This window comes from Anopheles funestus, chromosome 3RL (assembly GCF_943734845.2).
Source record: "Anopheles funestus chromosome 3RL, idAnoFuneDA-416_04, whole genome shotgun sequence".
Classification (NCBI taxonomy): Eukaryota; Metazoa; Arthropoda; class Insecta; order Diptera; family Culicidae; genus Anopheles; species Anopheles funestus.
Genome location: NC_064599.1, coordinates 35138709 through 35156978, shown reverse-complemented (window position 1 = coordinate 35156978; position 18270 = coordinate 35138709). Strand labels below are relative to the sequence as shown.

Here is an 18270-nt window from a genome sequence, read left to right as displayed (position 1 = left end):
TGGTGTTGCAGTGGGAGAGACAACCGACCAAGAAGCCGTCAAATATTTGTTGAAGAATAATTAAAAGTTCATCCAAGAAGAAAAACTAAGCTAAGGAGTGAAGATTTCAAGCGAAACGACACTTTCAAAGGATGGTTTCGAGGCGTTTCTTTTTTGGGAAATCGAATTTTTGGAACGGATTTTGTATATTAAGCCATTTATGTGCGACCTAACCATTTGATGACCTTCAGCAACTTCACGGGAGTTACTTTTTCATAAGGATGGCGGTAGAATTTTATTCGAAGTAATATTGCTTCCCGTTAGCTGAAAGAGGGGATATCATTAACACTGATCGGGGTATGTACTCGAAATGTCCCAGCTCAAATCAGCGTTAGTTTGACTGGGTCCTAACCCGTGGAGACGTTTTTCGGTCGGAAATCTTCACCACAGAAGACACTTACCGCACTCCCTGGAACCCTGGTGGGCGAAACGTGATCAACTTTTTGGTGAGCGGGGGGCCGGGGGTGTGAGAGAACCTTCCCGTGGGCCATAAGCATTTCCGAGAAATTTTGCCCACGGACGAACGAACCCGTTGCGGTTGTCCACAAAAGCCGCTTTTGCACGGCCGGGTCCTAAACACTTGTCAACACTTATGCTAACGTCTTTACCGGTCTCGTCGGATGCATTGCGAAAGGGAAGGACAGGGAGCAGTATCCTTCGAGGCAATGGGGCCTAGTTCGTAAGTGTGTTGAAATAAGTTAATTAAACTCACCCGCCGCGTGGGACTATAAAGTTGTTAATTTAATTTCTTCCCTTAACCACCTTTTTTGGAGAGCTTCCGGGGCTGCAGAACCGTATATTCCGTATGCTGCTTACGGTAAGGCTAAACGGAACCGCACATTTTTCTTCCGAGCCTTACCGCCTTTTTGTTAGCGGCGGAAGCAATGTAAAAGGATTATTTTTTTTCGTGCTCACATCGCACCCCAAAAAAAGCAAAGGGGGACAATGGTGAAGAGATACTACGGCAACGGTACAACTTATTTAATGTATGAAGCACAAACTTCCGACCGCATCCATTTATGTCTCGGGTGTCCTACATCTTTTCGAGTACTCCGCTGAAAGTGACTGGCAGGGGGGAGTCTGTTCTTTCTCCACACGGGTAAAAAGAATGTGTGCACATGTGTTTTTCGCTTATTCGCCGTTAGTACACAGTTCACCACGCGTGAAACTGTTACCGTACCAGGGGTCGTGCTTCCCATATGGTGACCGGAAGATGATGCTCTAGAGTCGAGCTGTCATATTTCTCTGTGCCACTATACTTATCCACCGTAATCCACCGGTGTATGTGAGGTGTTGAATTTGGGGCTGAGATAGCAAGACGGCGTAGGAAAATGGAAACCTAACGCTCGTAATGGTCGTATTTCGTTTTTGGACGACAGATATGGAATGTACTGAAGTCGTACAGGTGGTAGCTCACAGATCACTTTTAAAGCAGTTATCGTTTTCTTACTGTTCGTACGACTTGGTTTAGAGCTGGTAACGTATTTTCAAATCGCTTGCATTATAGTTCAAGAAAAGTGCTGCATTCTGGCTGACAATGCACGTGCCAGATGCATAACTACTGGGAACTTCTTAATGACTTGGGCACTATGGGCCTATAAATTTGCTTGTTCCTCCAAAAAGTAATTTTCATTTAATGTATTTTTAAATAAATTCTTTAGCCATTTTGATTGTTTAAAATAGTTTCTTCTTCTTTTGTGGCACTACATCCTCAAGAGGTTTTCGCCTACCATTATTACTTGCTTTCCTTGACTTTATTTACTCGCAGTAGGATCACTCAGTCGTGCGTATGCGGGTTCGCTCCATTTGGGATTTGGTACCCGGTCCGGTCGTTCATCATTTGATACAACGAAATGTCTTCAATTTTTTCACATTTTTCAATCAAACTGGATCTTTTTTCTAGTTTTGAAAACAATCATATTATTCAGTACAGCTGTAAAAGATTCTTATTTTTTTGGGTTGCTGAACTTTTTGGTTTTTTGGGGGTTGTTGAACGAAGTGGTTGAGATTGTAATGCAAATTTTATAACAAAAACGTAGGTAGAAGAAAATTATGATCTCTTTTTGCTCTCGCCTATCGCCTTCCTGTTAATATACTCTCTATTTTCTATACTCTTTTTTACTCTGTTAAATATTGTTCCGTTCTCCTAATAAAAGGACAGTGTAGCATAGCTAGTTGAGCAATATTTATGTTCATTTATATTATTATTACGGCTTTAGGCTAGTTAGGCAATACTTAATATGTAAATTTATGTTGTTAAGCCTTAGTGGCAAAAAATGGTGTATTTCAAATCAAATGAAAAGAAATTTTCCCTCTCTCTTGTTGGCTTTTAACGACCTCTAGGGTCTCGCCGGCCATTTCTGGCTTACTACACTTATTTTACCGCATATCCGGGTAGTCAGTCCTTGCTACGGGAGGACGGTTCGGATGGGATTTGTTGCCCAGTCCTGCCGTGTGAACCGCCACCGTTTATCACATACACCACCGGTCCGCTCTGGCTTGAATCTAAATTTTAAACTAAAATCAATTTAGCACATTGATAACAAGAATTGTTTTTAAATTAAACAATTCTTGCTATCAATGTGCTAAATTGATATTAATCTAATTTCTAAGTACTTACAAAACTAAGAAGATTTTAGACTAATTTATTTAAATGAATTTCTGCTCGAATTATAATTTTGATACTCATATCCAGACAAGAAATATGCACAAATTAGACCACAAGTAATGTACACGTAAACCCAATGGTAATAGATTTTCAAAATAGCGAAAGTGAAAATCACCTGATCTAGGTAAATCACAAAAGACAACCGTTTCGGCTGAACTAGCTCACGTAACCGGGACGGTGCGTTGTGTTTTGTCCTTGAAATCTATCCCCACTCACGATAAGGTTCGTTGACAAGCTTTTAGTGTAATGTTTCCCCAACAAACCACAGGACCAAAAAGGGGTAAGATGAACAGCCATGGCAACAGGGCTGCTTAAGGCACTCCGTACCACTCGACACGACTGTATGGCTTCCTGTGGTAGATCCTTTTTACTGCCTATTATCGAACAGAATGCGATACGCTATGCATTGTCGAAGATGCGCAACATTCCAAACATTATAAGCACGGGGTTTGTGAAGGTTTTGTGGAGCGCCTAAGAAGCGAAACCTTTATCTAGGTTGGTAGTTGGGTAGCACTAGTGATAGTCATTTCACCGCACATCATTGGATGGAGGAATGTAATGAAATTTGCCGAAAATTGGCTCTTCACATACAGCCACTATGTGTAGTTCTTCCTGTCCTGGCCATAAACCCGCAAAAAGGGTTACGTGCTTGCGTTTGATCGTAATGGTTATCGCGGGGAATGTTGGGTATCGGGTGCGAGCGGCGTGTAGATTTTTGCAATCAAAATCCACAACCTCAAATGTCAAACGTTGGTATAGCTGTCATCGTATCGTCGTTTCCTCTCGCCAGGGCAACCGTGTGTATCGGTTACGTCACGGTATTTCGAAAGCACCTGTCATCATGTCAGTAGGCTTCTGCGACTACTACTACTACTATTACTACTACTACTACTACTACGACCTTGCTACGGGATAGCTGTCAAGCTTAGCGAGTGTTTTGCGATTGGCCGAGGTGAAGAAGCCATAACACGGTGTGACGTTATTCGTAGTCGTTTAAGGGGGGGTTTGTTTGGTAAAAGTGAAGCTCATCCGCACGTTCCATGGTAATGGTGGTAGACATATACACCCCCCGTGAACCCGCATATTTGATACGTCCAACAGAGGGTGGCGTGGCATTTGAAGTATCAGCTTCCTTCTGGTGAGTGTACGTATCTTTGTCTAACCCCCCCCCCCCCCCCCCCCCGGGGAGCACTTTTCATCCATCCGATTTGTGATGTGTGTGTGTGTGTGAGTGGAGAGGGGGACATGTCAAAAGGTAAGAAATTTAATTCAGGTACACTTTTCATGCCTATCTACACATTTGCAGACATAAAGTAGCATCCCGAGCACAGCCACAAGCAGACAATGGCTGTACGCCAAGGTGAAGGTGGCTCCAACTCGTCAAACCACAGCCACGGTTCGTTTATCGTCAGTTTTTCGGCAGGTGCAGAGATGTGCCGCGTTTACAGTGAAAGCATGTGGAGCAACCCACAAGCAAACCCAACATACACAAACAAAAAAATGGAGCAACGGTTGATAATTTCCGCGGATCACGACGTCCTGCGATCACGCTCGATAGCGCTTTTCCAGTGCGACATACCTTAACGAAACCCGGAAGTTGTGCCGACGGTTCGTTTAGGCTGCAGTCATGGGCGCTCGTATGTGTCTACCCATCGACATCGATGTACTTCCCGAGCCCACGCCCGAATGCGGGATGCCGGTGGTGGTTTTTTTTTTCGCAGGCAAAAGGTATAAATTTTATTGCCCAGGTCGTAAATCGAGCATTGCGTGTAGTGAAACCGTTGTTTCTGACGAAAGCTTGCAGTACCGACGAACGTAACATGAAGTTAAGCGTAGGTGGGTGCACGGTGCGAATGATGGTAATTTTTGAGTTTTCTTCTATAACACATACACACACACACATACAAGAGAGGAAATTGGATCCCTTAAATGGTGCTGTCTAAGCTTCTTTATGTTGTCCTACCCTTATGTAGGAAGAAATGGAAGAAATGGTTAGAGTCGTTGCGGAGCGAGCATTATACCGTGTGGTTATATTGCCGACATTTTGTACATTGTCTATAACAAGTGTGCAAAACTCTACGGGCCATCTTGAGGTAGAGACGGTGTGTAGGATACGAAAGCAGGAACGCTAATGAAGAAGGTAAGACAATTTTGAAGAAATTTGTCCTAACTTCCACGCTTGGCTCGTGGGTTACGCTATCGGGTGATAGCTATAGATAGCTGTTCGCGAAACTGTTGGACCACTCTTCCAACCAGTATCAGAATCATTATATTTTTTTCCCTGCCAAGACTTACAGACATAGTTGCAGCTCCCGCTCATGTCAAGTACTCCCCGGCTTCTCTGTGTGTGTTCTGTATGAGTGTTTTAAAGTACGAACGAAGAGAAATCACGGGCTGGCTGGATTAATTACACCTTTACATAACATTTTACGAGTGCACTTACGGCCGGTATGTAGATAAGGTACAATACAAGGTTGGCATTTTCTGAAATGGGATAGTTTGCGGTGGACTTCTTCTTCCCAGTTTTGGGGTTTATTTATTTCTGGCGTGTACACATTTGCCCTGTACCAAACTTACTAAAAACGAACACCAAATGTGGGTAAGTGGTGGCCGGGACTCATTTGTTGAAGTTAAGTGGATCCTCTCCCCGCCGGTCATACTTTTGACCGTAGCCTTTATCGTGCGGTAGATCACGCATCCGTAAAACGAATAGCTGATCCTTCAATTCCACACCGAGTGCCCGAGTGTGGTGTGTATTTGCTGGCCTTTTTGTCAGGGAGCACATGGTAACGAACTCATTGGAGGTTTAACTCCCGGAATCTGAATATTTTCGTAGCGGTAATTGGAGATAATCCGTTGGGTTTTTTCGTCGTCGTCGTCGTCGCCGGGGCTTGTTTGGTTTTGTTGTGATTTATTTTTATTGTTTTCTTTCGTTAATTTGTCGTTAACCTTTTTTTTCTACCTTCAGGAGGATAATCGAAACTGTGGCAGCACAATATGGCGGTATTTAATTTGAAGGATTTTTGGAGAGAATTAACTGTATACGTATGATGTGGTTGGTACGTTTGAAACTCCCAATAATATGGCGTTTTTATTTGAAAGCACGCTTCTCGGTACTTCATTGAAGATTACAAGTGGTCCTTTATTTTGATATGGAAATGTAACGTACCCATACCTCTATGGTTTCTGTCAGGATCAGTTAATGGTAATTCTTTTCAACCAGATCGTTATGCTTCATTTAATGAGACACTTTTTTTAAAACAAGAAAAAAACACCTCCAAACAAAACGAAACGTCCACTTTAACGAAAAGTAAATATAGCTCCGTTTAATCTTCATTATGAATTGTGTCCACTCCTTTTGGATGTTTGTTGTTGCCCGTAGCGAAAAGCGAAAACTGCTTTTCCCTGACCTTAATCCACCATTCCCATGGCTGCTGATTGAATTGAAGGCAGAATCAGAAGGAATATTACAAGCAGCCAGCAAGCACCATAAACCGGGCTCGTTTCAACATTTGGCGGATGGTGATTTCTACCAGCAATTACTTGCTGCCCGCCTTAATCCTTGGGGCGGTGCATGACTACGCATCATTCCTTCGAGGTTTTTCGAGGGTGGGAGAAAGTAAGATCAAAAACAAAACAGAAAGTAAAATAAAATAAAACCCAACATAAAAACAAGGCAGACCGTGGGTGCAATAAACAGACCGGAGGATCTGTGTGTTTTTTTTTCGTTTGGTTCTTCGCACCCATACCTCGTGCATTCAAATTATCACCCAAAATTCCTTTCCAATCTAACCGGATCTTGTAGAAGGCAATATTTGGGGCCTTTCCCTGTTGGTGTGACAGTTGGTGTAAATCGTAGTATGAAAGCTTTTTTTCCTTGTTTTTTTTTAGCGTGTGTTTCATGGAAACACGAAATGAATCGAGCATGGACGGGGTTTTTCCTTCCACGGTGGTATCGCGTGAAGTCGGAGCCAGTTCGTAAACAGGTGCTTAAGTCAGGAGAATGGTTGTGAGTGTTTTTTTTTCTTCGATCGGAATGTGAATCGTTAAGGGTCAAGGTTGTAAGGTGTTTTTTTTTGGCATTTGCTGTGTGGTGTTGGTGTTTATTTTTTGTGCTTTCCGTAACCTCCGTATCGTAGCATATTTTCGTACGATTTGCAAGAGAAAAGTGATCATGGCGAGCCCACCTCGTAGCTCTTGCGATGGTCACCAAAGGCGAACCGAACCGGTCGGTCGTGGGACGGTGTAGCAGGGAGCTGATTTTATTAATTTTTCGTCCTTATTTACGTTCCGATGCGGATGCTTGAGGTTCGCCGATTTTTTTTTCTTCATTCATTTCCCTCCTTGAAGGGAAGGCTTCGGTGAAGGCTTGGTTTTATTTTGGGCACCGTCAACATCACCGTAGAGTAAAGCAGAGCACTATGCTAACGGTACGTTTCCTCGGAACATCATACACATTCTTTTTGCTCACTTCTATTTCTTTGTTACAATGACCGATGGGCTCGGGCGATCCTTACGGCATCCGAATGGGGTCTAATATAAAACTGGCGAGACCTTTCGAAACGAGGGTCTCGCAACCCGTGCCCTGGGCGCGTTGGGCTGTCCTAAACAAATTTAATTAACTTCGCCCATCGACATGGAGCCAACCATCAAACACCACACCGAAGCCGGTCCAGGTCCAGGCGCTGGCCATTTCAGTTTTGACGAACGAGCTGACCGACCCCGCCAAAAAATCGTGTACGGACGGAAGTGGATAACCGTGGTGGTATCGGTGGTCAAAATCAACTCTCTGCATGCGTGTCTCCACTGCAAAAAAGGACCAGCGATGCGGTCGAAGTAAAACAAACTGCGCCTGGACGTGTGGCAATGGACTACAATGGCATGAAAATGGTCCTAGAGACGTTTGGGGAAAGAAAAAGCAAGAAGCAAAAAACCACTCGGCTAGTGTATCCAAATAAATGACAAAAGGGAACGCTTTGCGTTAGTGTTGCCGTGCGTTTTGTTTGCGCACGCAATTGACATGCTGAAGGGGCTACACCGTAACCGAGAGTTGCGACACGGGCACAAAAGGAAACAATCTGGAAAGCTCATAATTTGGAACTGAAGCAAATTTGTTTTGCGATTGGCCGTCGCATTGAGGAATTAGGTTCGCGGAAGGTTTATTCCGTTTGATGAAATGAAAGATAATTTGTTCCAATGCGACATTTAAGTATGGCATTCTGGAAAACTGGGTAGGAATTTTTGAACCCTTGGTTTGAAGTGAGCATATTGTGCTGCGAGGAATTTAATTTGTGGACTTTTGTCAGGTTGTTATTTTTGTGCAAAAAATACATCAAACAAACATGGAATTTCGAAGTAAACAAAATTAAGGTTTTTTTTCCCATTATGGCCACATAGTGACAGTTTTTAGTTGTTTCAATGTTTTAAGTGATATTCCAGTGAGGTAGCGTACTTTTTATTTACTCATTTGATTGTGGCAGTGCAATGGCGTCCGAAGAATTATTGGTGAAATAAGTGTTTATTGCGCTTTTGATGACTAGGAAATAGCTTCAAAATATTTTTGATATTAATTCATGCCCAGAAAACAGTTTTTTAAGAGTAGGCGCGAAAACTCCTTAGGTTGATGTAAAAAATAAAATAAAAAATTTTAGTAGTCTGACCTTTAAAATAATCACGTGATGCTGTGATGAGGAAGTGATAACTCGTGGTAATCAATTATTGGGGCTATTAATTCATTCGTCTAAGGATTTTAAAGACCTAATATCCCTGCACATTCAGTACTTGAATATGTATCTGTAGTCGGGATGCTTTTAAAATGAGCGATAATCAGATAGAAAAGAGCCTATCCAATGCAGACTATCGCATCAAACAATATGTCCATCTTCTTGGCTATCTGACAGTCAGCGTCCAACCAATTAAGCTTGTCTAATGCATTTTGATATTCAATCACTCAACGATAGACGACGTATGGCACTGTAAATGTTTGTGGTTCGCTTGCTTACTGGGCCTGCAGTGACTCGATATATACACAATTCTTCAATTCAATTCTTCTAGCAATTTCTTGAAGTCGTCTATCTATGGAACTTCAAACCTCCTATCATCAATGTCAATGGCTTTTGATCTTACAAACAATTTCTTGGACATTCATGTCCCGGAACAATAATTTTAAAACGGTCCAAAACACAGCCAAAATACCCAATATGTATTACATTGAGAAATAATTAAATGTTTAATGTATTAAGAAAAATATAAGAAGAATTTTAGGACCATCGATGTCCACTGAATGAATTAATTTAAATAAATAAATAATTAAAACATTGATTCCTTTCCGGCAAACAGTCCCGACATGATATGGGTTGTTTAAAGGATTTTTAAAGGGATGCTGAGATACCGTAGTTTCATTACAATTATGTTTACAGTTTTATACAAACTTACATTTGTTTTGTACTTGTGTTGTATAGAAGATAAAGAGGCTTACATCAGTTTTTTTTCGTTTTTATAATGCTATTAAAGCGACAACTTTTAAATGATAATCGTTTGTAATTTCGTCTTGTATGCAGTCTATCTGGAATATTTTCCATGTTTGAATTTTTTTTAATCCTGCTTTTATTATGCTGCTTTTTAGTAATTGTTTGATAAAACGAAAATTTAAATTGGAGATTAATTCCAGTTCATAAGCTCTTGTATAAGCCGATTACGGTGTAGTATCAGTTGTTCGATTCAATTAGCGGATTGCTGATAATAAAATTGCAAACGAATTTTTAATAATTCGGGTCAAAAAAAAACAAATATCATGAATTATGCTTTCACTTCATGCTGGATCATAAATCATTTCTAACATTATATTGGTTGGTCACGGTACTTGTTTTTCATCCACAATATTTCACACCAAAAACAGCACTTGATTGAATGGTACGGTCAATAAACCATGGTCAATAATTAATTGACAAGAGCTGGCACGGCAATTGAATGATAACTAAATCGATAAAGTTAATAAAACAACGGGCGAACGGCACAAATTAAATCGAGCCGAGCGTGTTTGCAATGGCGTGCATTTAATTCGCTGTTTGATAACTGGTAACTGGCATTAAGTTTGCTCTGTGCGATGTGCGTGCCGGTACAATCCATCCGTATGATTGCGTGCGATTGGCAATGACATGGTCCGGATGAAGACAAGTAGGTAAGAAAGGTTCGGCAGCGCGCTGGTGTGAACACAATTTGATCTACCATTTAAATAATTGTATCACTTTTAACAGCGCATGTACGGACTTGTGCGTGTGTTCGATCGTTTGTCTAGATACAAAACGGACGTTGTTTGTTTGATACATGTTCAATGCAACTATGTAAATTATGTAAAAAAAGAAAATATAAATCATAAACGGGTATTATGTTTGCAGTTGATTATGAACTCTTTTTATGACATAATTTCCATTCAATGGTACACTTTTGTACAGTTTTAATGCTAATGAATAATTGTTTGTTTGATGTTTCTTTTTAATCGCAAAAAGCAATGGATAGATAATCGTGTATTTTACGAATGAAATGAATTATAACAATATTTTGTTACGTTGTGCAGAGTTACTTGCCAATTGGATTGAATCCATATGAAGTGTTTTATGTAAGAGGAAGCCTATTTTCACTCAAATGCAGATGGCCCCTGGAAATTTGCTTCCCCTTTCAATAAGATTAAAGATTTCTGATCGGTTGCCAAATCGTTGTTCGATAGCAATTTAAACCAAATTTAGACATTTCGTTTTTAGAAACTAAGCAGCTTTATCTTAACTCTTCGCGTGATTTATTAGTAGTAAAAAGCCAATCTATAAGCAAAAGCCATTAAATCGTAGCGCAATGCATTTTATGTGCATGCCTTTACTTACGTCATACACCATCTCGGAATTAAAGTCATCCCCGAACTCATCTGCCGACTCGAGCTCTTCGTCAACCTTCGTTTTGTGTGTGAGTGTGTGTGTGTGCAACACAATAAACATAAGAATCATGAAAAATAAAGAAAAAAAGTGCAAAACAAGAAAATAAGAAATAAAGTCATAAACAAAACAAGTACATAAAAGATAATAAATATAAAATAAAACAAAAATTATGCATAATAAATATGACCTGTTGATTTAAAAATAAAATGAAATAAAGTATATGATATTAAGGAGAAATATTCTACTAAAATATAACAATAATAGATATAATGATAAAAAAAAGATAACATCTACACAGTTCTTCCCTTCCAATTCCGATGCCGATATTATGATCATAGTCTTGTCCTTTCATGTACGCTTATGTCATTTTATATTGGATTTAGTATAATCGCTAGGATTGCGGATAGTCATTGTCGAAGGAGCAGCATTGCGTATGCAACTGACAGACAGAAATAGGCTCGTTTGGCTCATTTGGCTAGAAACTCGTACCAATCGGCCATTAAACATAAGCATACGGCTTACAGCAGCTTATTCCATCGAATCGAATTAATTGTTCTGGTTCGTTGATGAAGTTGCGTACTTCGACCAACTAACGAGGTGGGCAGTGTGTGGTTTACTACTTATCCTTACCACTCTTACCCATCGGTGTAGGCCATTCTTGCTGTGTGTGCTTAAGATAGAGGAAATGCGATCCTTTCAGTAAGGTGTACCTGTGTGCACGTGGTTCAGAACATGCTTCCATCACAGATTGTTGCAAAACTCAAAAGAATATCAAATCTCCCTAGGCGTAAGAACTGTATTAGACCAATATGGAGGAAGTGTGTTCTCGTTGGACCAAGTACCAAGAATTGTTGGACGAGGTGCTTTTCGTCGTTTTTTGAAGTTTTTTTTCGATCTCAGAACTGCTGATGTTGGACACGATTCCAGCAGCGTACGCTCAATCGAAAGGTTCCACATTACGTAGATATGTTCTTGATCACGAGAGCGACCGGTTTAGGTCACCAGCAAGAAAGGAACTGAATGGGATTATTTTCTCAACTAAATTTCGAGGAAAAACATACTCTGACCGATAGTTTTCAGACGGTAAACTTTGTCGGGAGAAGGAAGAAGTACGTTATTATCTCTCTCTCTCTCTCTCTTTCTTTCTCTCTCTCTCTCTTATTTCTTGGCAAGAAATTGGATAGTGGACGTCCATATATTACACCAATGTTGGACTTGGGTGGAGAGCTGTACGGTGGCAAATAACTCGAAGGATATCGTTCCGTACATTCAAACGGGCCAATAGTGGTCAAGTCATGGGGCCAATTTTCTTTACTGATGGTTCCATCCGATAGGGTCGATTCTCGTCGTACTGGATGAAAATGAAGTGCAAAAAGTGTCCGGTATCGAATAGACGATACCCGAACCACGTAGCAGGTTAATGGGTTCCAGGCCATTGGAAAGAACTTTATCACACTTGCCACAGATGAAATATGTTCCTGTAATGTATGCTCGTGTATTGTGTGGTTGAAGGACGATGTGAAGTGTTGAGGGTTTTCCTTGGTAAGCTTAAACTAGAACTCAACAAGAACGTTTACTTTCTAAAGACGGCCATTAAACGCCTTAGCATGGTGAAAATTTTTTATTTTTTCAGAAGCAAAATATAACTTTTACAAAAAAAAATTAAATGTTTGAATAGAATATGTACAAAATTTGGAAAACTATTAATATTTATAAATAAAATATCTTAAGCCATGAAAACAAAACTAAAATTCAACTTTTTTCAAATCAAGTACCTAATATTATTACATTAAAGTTTACTTAACAACTACTTCTCATTCTATGAATTTGAATTCTTTTTGTAGATAAATGATTGTCGCTTAGCAATACCGCCGTTTATTATGAATAAAAAAAGATTATTGTCCATAAATACAACCGTAGATTTTTTTACCGTGAATCATAAAAATTTAAACGGTTTTACTAGGCTAGATGAGACGATATTTGAATACACTTTGATTTCAATACCGCCGATTGCAGGCGATCGAGGGTCTTTCTTCACTAGAAATTAAAAAGATCTATGGAAAATGCTTGAAATACGAATAAAAAAAAATTAAAAAAAAAGTTACTAAGAGAATTACTTTTCCCTATCGAGGTCCGACGTGGAATGTAAACTTCTTTCGCTTTCAATGTAAGCACGAATGCAAAATCGTTCGATTGGATGGAAAACTTACAAAAATCGACTGTAGGCAAATGAAAAATTTCATCTTTCCAACCACTTGGCAACCGTTCCATCCTGAAACCATTTGCTAGAACTAACTGCCAAAAAGGATATGGAGATATTTTGATTGGGTTGGAAAAGTTAGGAAAAATCACTGCCTTTTCCGATAGAGGGTGGGAAACTCACACACTCTCACAAATTCATTTCCAACAACATTTCCGTCCCATCACTCTTGGGAACGGCGATGGGAAAAGAAAATGTAGAGAAGTTGAAAAAGATGGCCGAAGAATATTGTGCCATCAAACACACGTTGGCTAACACACCACAAGCCATAACCAGACGGCACATCCGGGTTTATTGCCTCTTGTCTACGAGGTTGAAAGCTACAATGATGGCTACAACCAGGAAACGGATACAAATGATGATGGAATGGATGAATGATTTTCCTCCTGCAGGACAGGGAACACCCAAGTGCCGCCTGAAGGTGGTAATGCACGATTTGGCGGGGCAAAGGTGGTCGATGGAATACATCATCTCGGTACAAATGAGCAACTGCACATGTGAAAAGTTTCGTCTCATGAATAAAAAACACCTCCCTCCATGGTGTTTCCAATTGGGTGCGCCTTCGTCCCGCAAAAATCTACCCCCCAGACGCTTACTTAAGGTAAGAAAAACGAGTTAAAAGAACGATATTTTGTTGTATGCCGCTGTTGGACGTTCTGTTTTCGTATTCCGCTCGAAAACAAATTATGTACGAGATGAAGGATTTTTTTCTCCGCTTCTCTCACTTGCCTTCTGCTGGTATTGCAAAGGTTGCAGTGCAAAAGCAAATGGACAGCGAAGTGAAATGAAAAGCTCTTGCCGTTCTCAAGTGGCGGGAAGTATTACAAATCTTTGGCAATAAATTTAACTCCCGGGCTGGGTGTGTGTGTGTGTGGATCTTGGTTTTTGTGTGTGATTTTTTCTCACCCGTAGGCGTGCTTTCGCGTTAGTTCCATTCTCATCTTTTTCAGCAGTGATTTTTGCAAAGTAGGAAACATTTCTTTTTTTTGTTGGTGTGGTGCAAATGTTCGGCAAGACAAATGGAGTGTGAAGGGCAGATACATAAGTGAAGGATATTTTAATTTGCTACATTTTCTTTTCTGGCGGCTACTTTAGCACTGTGAGCTTTGCTGGGGGAGACGGAAAGTTTCTATTACAGGGAGGAATGCAAGCATTAGTCATGTTTGCACATGATTGAACGACTCAACCAGAGTCTGCTAACCAAGAGTGGGAAGCAAACAACATCAGCTCAATGATCGTTAGTGAAGATGATGATGATGATGATGAAAGAGGAAATTTTCTTTCATCCGTGAATGATTTAAATCGAGAACCGTTTTGCTAAGCAACTCCGTCCCCACATGGCATGCCTTTATATGTATGTATGTGTAGCAAAAAAAGTGGCATATGGAACAAGCAGCACAAGAAGAGAACAAAAAGAGAGAGCAATTTTTCTTACTTTCTTCAAACCAGACACTTTCCATTTTTTTTTGCTCAGCAGACAAGCTCTTAAAGTCTGTGTGCCCACTCTTTTTTCCACACTTTCCAAGCGGCAGCGTTGGCTGGGAAAGAATACAAAAAAACGGAATGGAGAGGAAAGTCAAGTGCTACAGGGAAAACCACTTCGCGAATTCACGTGAGATGTTAAATCGGGGAGAAAAAAACGGTACTCCTATGCGACGACCCCAGTCTTGCTTATTGGGGCGCGTGTCTGCGAACAGAGGTGCGAGGGGGTGGTTCTTACCCGTTAGACGTCGTCTTCGATTCATCATCGTTTGGAGCTAACTTTGTACTGGATGTATTTTTTCCACCTCCCTTTCACAGAAAAAAAACCTCACCAACTTCAAGAGCCGGCACTTTGTTGACTGTATTGCTTTTGATCAAAATTAAATTTCTCTCCGTATGCATAGGAGGAACCTTACAGGCGTTCTACTGCCGGTATCAGATATCAGACATTTTTGTTGGTCCTGCTCGGAAATTGGAGTGGGATGGAGTTGAATTAAATAATATAGATGGCGCATTTGAGATGATGCCCCCCGGGTAACGGGCACGAGTTGCAAATGTTTTATGCAAACGGAAGCAATGTTCGAAGTTTCGGGCCGGGTAAGTTGCTTTGCGACATTGCACACAGTCGTGTGACTTTCTTCACTTCTAACTCACTTCAATCTGCAACGTTTGCACGGTGAACGGAGTGAACGTACGGAAACACTGTAGGGTTGAAGGTGGTCAGATTGTGAAGTAAAATCAAATTTTGTTTTAGTATTTAAAAATTGCTACGAATAAAAAGCTGATATTTAATTTGTATGCTCAAGTTTATGCAATTGTCAAAATTTGAAAATGCAAAAATTAATATAGGTATTAGGGTTTTTTCCAGAACAAATACAATTTATTTTCAAAATAAAAGCTAGAAACATGAATATTTTAATAACTTGAATTTGATTTTGAAGATTTGAAGTAGCATAATTTGCAACTAATAGCTGAATTTTTTTATTGTTCTTTAGTTTTTAAATTATTTAGTTTTTTTTACAATTACGAATTCTGTATTATATGAAAATGGTATGTTTTTTATTCCTAATTTTATGAGCTAACAGGCAGAATAGTGTAGTCAAATATTTGTTGTGTTTTACTCAATCAATCATTTAAAAATGATTAAAATTTCGCAGGCAAATGCATTCAATTCCACCCCCGCCTTAGATTAGCAATTTTAATTTTAATCAAAATTTTTAAACTATGTTAAACTGTAGTAGAATCATGCATTTTGTCAATTATTAAAAAAAAAAATTATTATAATTTTGTTGAGTACCTTCAAGCAATACAATTCTTTCCCACCGTACGATAGATTGCAGATTTTTTCTCCTGTTTGACTGCAATCAACCGTTTTTTTGCTTGCTTCAAATTGTCCCCGAATCTGTTTGGAGTTGATTTTTTTCCTCCTTCCAAAGTGTCCTTCATGTCACAAAGCAGGAAGAAAAAAGACACAATACTGTTCACCGGCAACGGAGGCTGGCACGGTTCCACGTTTCCTGCTTCTAAGTGTTCGCTTGTTCGAATGAAGCCTGTCAGAAAACGGAAAAGCATTTTCTTCCTTTCCCCTTCGCTTCCATTCCGGTTAGCTCGTCCGAGCTGCGTCACGGAAGGAACTCTCACGGCAAAGAAAGGAGTTCATTTTATAAATTCATTATTTTCGCACATCACTTCCTTCGCGCGGGATAAGACCACGTCTTGTGATAGGCACGAGTGATGAGAAGCATAAAACATGGTTGAAATTGGAGACCACGAATTTCGTGATGAGGTTGTGCCACTCGTAACAGGATTTTTTCGCATGTTCTAATGAGACTGAATGAGATGCAGAAGCGTAAAAAAAACTTCAAACAAGGAAAGAATGTCTTTTTCAGCTACGTACGTTCCGTTTCAAATTCATACACAATGAAAACCATTTTAATCCTTTGCTTCTTCGAACACAATTGCATTGCTGTAGAAGCGCTGCCGAAAAATATGAGAATGTGAAGTGTACAATTCTTTTTCATGATTATTCGACTCCCGGATAATGAAACCCGGACGAACAATTCGACATTCAATTTGTGCTGCAGTGTCAGAACTCATTGCAATAGGCCGATAGGACATTTGCTTTTGCCGGAAGTGAAGCTGCCTCAACGTTGAAATAACACTGAAATTGCACTTTCGCCAAAATGTCAATGTATTGTGACAACGCAAAGAAAATACAAAAGGTGCTAAAGAAACAAATTTCCATTGCCGTTGCTAGAAAGAGCGAAAGTTTTCCATATTTTCGCCGAATGTTTACCACATCTGGTAGAAGAAACTCTTGGACGGTTTGCTTCAATTTCGCACGTCAGCATAAATTTGACATTTTGCGAGCCTTTTCCCAATTTGCCTTTTGTGGTTGTTGCTGTTCCTTCGTTGTAAGTTTTGTTACGAACAAAATGGTTGTAAATACAATTTCACCAATCGGTTGTTGTGGTTTTTGCCGCGGTAGAGTAATATTTTTCCACACTTTAGGTACATTTTTTATTGGATATGATTTGGGACAGGATTCGATTTTGTTTATTGCTTGAAAAAAATAAGAGCTTATCAGAAGTTTAAAAGAAACTAAAATAGATATTTTTATCAAATTCCAGGCGTTCTAAGAAAATTACAACATCTTAAGTTTCAAATTTCCGGGAGCTATTTAGAATTATTCTTTTTTTTTCTCGACTTGTTAAATTATATTCCTTGAAAAATAATTTACATCCATTTTCCTAAAACTTCTAGTGAGCATTAACAAAATTCCTAGTGAGCATTAACAAAACAATCAACAACATTCAATAAAATAAGCAAGAAAAATACTTGCTTACCGCAGTACCGCAACAGACCGCCAAAAACGTGTATGTGGGCCTGTAAGCGCACATACACGCTGGAAATGTAATTAAAAAGTTTAATTAAAAACTTATATTCTCTTCCGGTCACCAGCAGTGGCCCCATTTCGGTGCTTCCGCCGACGCCGGAGCGTAGGGCTAGCACATTAATCTCCGCTGCATCGTCCTAATGACCTGCCCGCGCCAAGCAGGTGATTAAGTGAAAGCAGTACATAAGGTTGGGTCATAATGCAATGGTCGTACCTCTTTGCAGGAGAGAAAAAAAAGAAAACAGTCATTTTCACCCATATGAAGTAAATGAGTTTTTTTTCAAAAATCTCCAAGGATATGATATGATCGTGGTTTTTTTTCAGCATCTAAAAACGGAAAATAGGACGTTGGACCGGATGACTCGATCTAGCTTATGCCGGATGTTGCTTGATTCCAGAAAATCATGCTTCCCGTACGGCACCCATCATGGAGGGTCATTTTTCACATACATTGTGTTCAAAGCAAACAAAAGGAAATCGGATCAGGGTGTGGGAATTTAATAAACATTGCATCCGCCAGAGCTACTGACGAGTTGAGTAAGGAGCATCGAGTGCTATTTGTTCTTGAAAATCGTACAAAGAACGATAAATAAAAACAAAATATGCTCAACGAATCAGGTGGAGTTGTTTAAGTCATAGAATTAATGTTATCACTTGTTGGAAACAACAAGCAAACTAACTACTTTGCACTGTTCAACTTTCCTTTACAACTGTCAGTGTCTTGTGAACCGGGTGATTGTACGCTGTTCAATCAATTTGCAGTAATGGTTAGGAAGCAAGTAGCATTTTTCGGAACACCATCTGCTCCCAACTGTATTTGCTACAATTGTAATGCTCGGTATTAGTGCTGTACCGTGGGCAAATAAAAATATACAAGTCACCATTTGGAAGCGAGAAAAAAACCTGTATGTTCAGACTTCGTCTCCAAAGACACTTTGGAAAATAGGAACGAAGTGAAAAGAAAAAAAAAACACACACACAAACTCCTATTCACTTG

General features: G+C 39.8%; 1 protein-coding gene across 15 annotated transcripts in view; it reads right to left on the bottom strand.

Moving 5' to 3' along the window:
* LOC125771674 (collagen alpha-1(XVIII) chain) overlaps window positions 1-18270 on the bottom strand; it is a 215646-nt gene that overhangs the window by 64561 nt on the left and 132815 nt on the right. For 13 of the 15 annotated variants that reach the window (XM_049442549.1, XM_049442554.1, XM_049442551.1 and 10 more), the window contains one exon: window positions 10585-10650. The exons of the other annotated variants lie outside the window; for them this stretch is intronic. In XM_049442549.1, the coding sequence (XP_049298506.1) occupies window positions 10585-10650 (66 nt within the window). The remainder of the gene's footprint in view (window positions 1-10584; window positions 10651-18270) is intronic. 15 annotated transcript variants of the gene reach the window in all.